The sequence below is a fragment of the Heloderma suspectum genome, chromosome 4 (assembly GCF_057233095.1).
Source record: "Heloderma suspectum isolate Gila_16-S chromosome 4, 16-S_ref, whole genome shotgun sequence".
NCBI classification, from domain to species: domain Eukaryota; kingdom Metazoa; phylum Chordata; class Lepidosauria; order Squamata; family Helodermatidae; genus Heloderma; species Heloderma suspectum.
In genome coordinates, this window is record NC_139461.1 from 282,031,221 (window position 1) to 282,036,448 (window position 5,228).

General features: G+C 46.3%; 1 protein-coding gene across 1 annotated transcript; it reads right to left on the bottom strand.

Annotated features, from left to right (window-relative positions):
- Nucleotides 1–2,493: 2,493 nt before the first annotated feature.
- LOC146348784 (P2Y purinoceptor 1-like) lies at nt 2,494–4,659 on the bottom strand. Its single transcript, XM_084848391.1, has one exon. It carries the CDS (start codon nt 4,657–4,659, stop codon nt 3,586–3,588), a length of 1,074 nt encoding a protein of 357 aa, XP_084704517.1. The 3' UTR covers nt 2,494–3,585.
- Nucleotides 4,660–5,228: the final 569 nt, after the last annotated feature.

Sequence of the window (5,228 nt, forward strand, 5' to 3'; positions counted from 1 at the left end):
CCCTCGGGGCAACAAGGTGGGCTTCAGATGGACTTTTCCTGTCCCTGTTCAAGTGAAAGGAGCAGTTCCTCCATTCACTTGTGCAGGAGTACGTCAGTCTTCCTTGTCAAAAAATGGCTTGCCATTTTTCCTTGCCATTTCAAAGCTACGGAAAATGGGCTATGGGCCAATAAATGAATGCAGAATAAAGCAGGTGGAGTAAACTATGCTTTGAAATTCTGCATTGCATTGAGAGCCAAGAGGCTGTTTGTTCTTTGGTTTAAAGATGTACTTGGAAAAACATAATTGCCCTGCAAGCAGTTATCAGCACCTGAAAACCGTTTGAGCTCCTGCTCATTGTAATTTTAACAAAGGATGTGCATATTATAAAATCTGTACTCAGTTTTACAGGAGCTAGGGTCATGATCTGCTACACCCAGAAAACAAATGCAGTGCTCCAGTTAGCAAGCCAAACTACACATTATGCAGGAGATTTCTGGATTTGTAATTGCCTCCTCCACCACCCCCTGCCCTCCAGGGCAAACAGCAGCTGGGGAGGGTGAACTTTGGCCAGAAAAATGACTCAGTAGGAGAAACACTGTTAAACACTTGCAACTGTATTTCATTAAAAATAACAACACAGGGTTGGATCTATGTTGTTGAACTTGAGGTTCCATTAAATTAAATCAGACAAGTTATTCCTGACTTACGTTTCCATGATTTTAATGGGAACTAAGCTCAACTAACTTAATCTGGATCCAACCCAATATGTTAAGAAATCCAATCATGGATCTCCCATGTAACATGTAGTTTAGGTTTCAAGTTAATTGGAGCACTGTTGTTTTTCATTGTAGTGTAGATCATACTCACAGCTTCTGTGAAACAGGATACATTCTTTATATGTACACAGTCTTTATAGTGTGGCAGGATTTCCAGTCATGGTCATCCCAAGAGATGAATAACCAAAAATCCATCTTTCCCCATGTTTACAAGCAGAGAAGAAGTACAGTTCATATCTGTATGTTCCCAAACGCTGTAACAGCATATGTAAGATGTTCATGATCATCACTGATTAGACATGCAATGTGATGCACATTTTGCATGTCTGTCTTCTACCTTCTGCAACTGTTGAAAATAAATGCTTGGCCAAACAAACTGCAGTTGATCTGGTTACCAAAATCAAACAAAAACAGAACTCAAGATACTTCTCTGTGCCAGTTGCAGCATTACACAGCATTCCCAACTTGGTGCCCTCCAGATGTCTTGGACTACAACTTCTATTGTCCTCAGCCAGCATGGCCATTAGTTTGGGATGATGGGAATTGTACTCCATATCTGGAAAGCACCAGATTGAGGAAGGTTTAGCATAGAACGTACCTAAAATGTGCCAGAAACCTTACTAATATATACTTCCATAAAAACAGCCCCCAAAATGTTGTATGAACTTGTACAGAACAAAAAAAATTGGTCAGAAAATAATTTCTCCCAAGAACACCAGTCTGACTTCTGAGTCTAAGCTGTTGTAACCAGGAGCCTCTTCAGTACTTTTAAATCATGTAAGTAGAAGTAAAACACTTGACTTCGTTGGATACCAAATAAAATGTGTTACATAAAAATATTGGCTGCTTGAACATTAAACAATTTCCTCCTGATTAATGTGTATGAAGTGCTAAATGTTTTGTGATTATTCCTTGGCTGCCTATAGTGACTAATTACCTTTACATTAGTATGCTATCTTGTTCTCCCAAAATAGCTGAAAAACAGAGTGAGTTTTCCATTCTGCCCAGTAGAGACTTGGATACAGTTCAAAGGCCTGTACCTTCTTCTAGCCACATCAACACCAGTTATCGCTTTATCTGTTGGGAAATGATTGTTCACAAGAAAGGTGCACTCATTGGTTGACCCTGATCCAGTCTCAGTCTCTCTCTCTTTCCCTCTCTCTCCCTCTCTCTTTCAGCCTGACCTACCTCACAAGACTGTTGTCAAGATAAAATGGAATAATCCCAAGTGTGCCCCCCACCAAGCTCCTTGAAGAAAAGTCAAGATTCAAATATGAGGGAGTGACAGGGGGGAAAAAACCCTACAGGTGGGTATTATTATTATTATTACTAATTATTATTATTATTATTATTTAAAAATAACTGATTCTGGAAGACATGGAGCAAGGAGGTGTTTTCTGAGTCACAAGTACTTGTTGTTAAAGAAACCAAACCAACCAGACCATTAAGTTAAGCTGCCAGTTTTTCTGGATACCATACAAGTAGATTTTGCCCTCTTTATCTAACTGGTAAATAGCTCCTGTTCCTGTATATAACATAAGCAGGTGGCTTGTTCTGGATGGTGACTGTCATGCTTTCTCCGTGCAATAGAGGCTAATGGCACCTCAGCTGTGATTATTTGACCTTGGAGCTCAAGGTCTTGACTTTAGCCCTGGAGGTTCAGTCTTTCCCATGACAGATTAACATTACGTCTTCCAGCCATCCAAAATCAAACAAATGCAGTCTTTTTAATGTGCCTGAAACAAATTTAGAAAATATATTTAATTCTCCATTTAGAAATCTTATCATAAGAAATAAAGGAATTTGTATAAATGAGTCAATAACCCCAGCACAGCTATCTGTTGCTAGAGTTTTCACGGTCACCATAATAATGTCATTTATGTTAACATGCATTAAGCAACACTGACAGTGCAATCCTATACATGTCTTCTCAAAAGTAAGTCCCACTGAGTTTAATGGGACTTACTCCCAGGTGTGTTTAAGATTATAACCCAACTGACATCATCACTTCAGGATACTATGTGCACATTTTGATTCAGTGTAACACCATAACATAACCTTTCAAAAACAAGTCCACATGTTTCTAGCCCTCAAACATTTTTACATAGCCCACTTTCCCCCCCAATACCTATACTAGTCCTTGATAGCCTAAAAGGGGTGGGTGGGAGGTGGGTGAGGAAGTGCCAACAAACTATTTCAAATCCTGAACCTATACTGATTGCCATTTTGAATGACTTTGGCATGCTATCTCCAGCAAGGAGAAATAGAATTTTTCACAGATAATGGAAAGGCATGTATACTAAAGGTATCGAGATATATTTCCTGCTATGATTCCTGCATTTGTTTTCCACAAAGAAGTGGTGCTACACGTATAGGTACATAGTATCTGCAATCCTGCAAAATAGTTAGGCTGCTTAAAAATCCCATTGGCGTCAAAGGAACACAACTCCAGCCACAGTGAACAGACATATAATGAATAAACAGGTGCAGGGCTATCAAACTGAGTAAATGAATAATTCAGGTGAATATTAAAGGTGTCAGGCTATCACACATAGCTGTGCATTATACATGTTTTGATAAGCTTTTCCCTTCTGGCAGTGTGCAAATACCACATTTATCCCACCGCTAACTCTGTTCACAACTTTCCCTAGTTTGTGTAGCACTTCAAAGATCTGCTTCAAACCCATATGCAATCATCCCTCTGTCGTGCCACTTTCAATTCTCTTAAAAATATCTCTCTCGACTCAGAGAGAAAGGGACATGGCAAAGGAGGGAAGCCTGTGCAGGCATTGAGGATATACCAGTTTTATTGTTTTTTTAAATCAACTCAGAGATCATCCGACACCTCCTCACATTCTTCATTGAGCATAATGCTTAATTTATTTTGGTCTAAGTGCTGCCGGGCTTTTCTGTGCCAAAGGGACCGCAGGCCCTGTCCGATCCTTTGACCGAAAGCCCTTAATCGTGTCGCAAGATCCTCGCTGGCCATCAGATACAGCAGGGGGTTCAGGGCACTGTTGAGGCTGGCCAAACCTCGGGTGACTTGGTAGGAGACATAGATGTTCCTCAAAGTCTGCGTGCAGGATCCCTGGAGCTGCCACTTACGGGACAGCAAGTTCAGGTTCCTAAAGATGTGATAGGGAAGGAAACAGACGGAGAAAAGCACCGTCACCAGAACCACCAATTTGATGCTCCTCCGCTTGAGGGTGGGATCCACGTTTTGGTTCTTCCGTAGGACCACGACCACGTGGCAGTAACACCCAATGATGATGAGAAAAGGGATGACAAAGCCGGTCACTGTGATGGCCAGGATATACGGCAGGTAGGTGCCCAGGTTCTTGTGCTCAGTCGTGTCGTGGCACTTCATGCCCGTGCGGTCCATTTTGGTGAAGATGAAATCGGGAGAGAGCTGAGCGATCACCCAGCCCCAGACCAAGACGCTGAGGGAGACCGAAGGGCCAAGCGCCTGGCACCTCCCCAGCATCCTCAGCGGGTGCACGATGCCCAGGTAGCGATGCACGCTGATGCAGGTGAGGAAGCCAATGCTGGCGTAAAGGTTGAGGTGGAAGAGCAGCCGAGTCAGCCGGCACCAGCCTCTGCCAAAGAGCCACACCCGGCCCTGGAGATAATAGGACACCAGGAAGGGCAGGGTGACCACGTACAGCAAGTCCGCCACCCCTAAGTTGCACAGCAGCACGCCTAGGGCGCTCCAGCTGCTCTTCCGAGAGCTCGCACACAAGTTCCACAAGCCCAGGCCGTTCCCGCAGAGCCCCAGCACAGACACGACCAGGTAAAAGGAGGGCAGAAACCACTGGGTGAACTCCGTGTTCACCGGGCACAGGATCTCGAGGTTCGAGGTGGCGTCCTCGAGACTGGCGTTGGCACCTTCCCTCGCCTCCATGACGACCCTGCAGCGGGCGGGCAAGGGAAGGGGCCTAGGGAAGGAGATTCTTCTGGGGTGAAAGGCGGGCAAGGAGCAGCCGCATCGGGGGGCCTGTCCCTGCGGGGTGGGTCTCTGAATTCTCGAGGGGAGCTGCGGGAAAGGAGGCTGCGCGAGTGGAGACGCGAATGGGCGCTTCGCGGGGCCCTCCGAGCTTCGGTCTGGGATCGGGAATTCAGACCTGGGTGGGCGGCGGATGCAGTAGGAGGGAAGTCGCAGGGGGAAGCAGAGCCACGCGGCTTCGCGGGAGAGAACTCGTGGCGTGAGACGCGTGGGAGCTCTGGGGAGGGCAGGGAAACGGCTGAGGTCGACGGGGCGCGGAACGCGTGCAGCCCTTTTCCCTCGACGGGCCAGCGGACGGCGGAGAGGGAAGGCACGCCGCGGGATCGACGCCGCTGCCCTCGCTCGGGGGCTCCTGTTTGGCGCGCCGTCGACCCCGATCGCCGCCTTCCCACTCCCCGGTGACCTGACTCGGAAAGCCAAACCGTCGCCTTCCGACGTGCTGGGGTCGCGCTTGCGGAGACGTCTCT

Excerpts from the sequence above, each read along its gene's own strand:
- LOC146348784 (XM_084848391.1), bottom strand. The coding sequence starts at position 4,659 with ATGGAGGCGAGGGAAGGTGCCAACGCCAGTCTCGAGGACGCCACCTCG.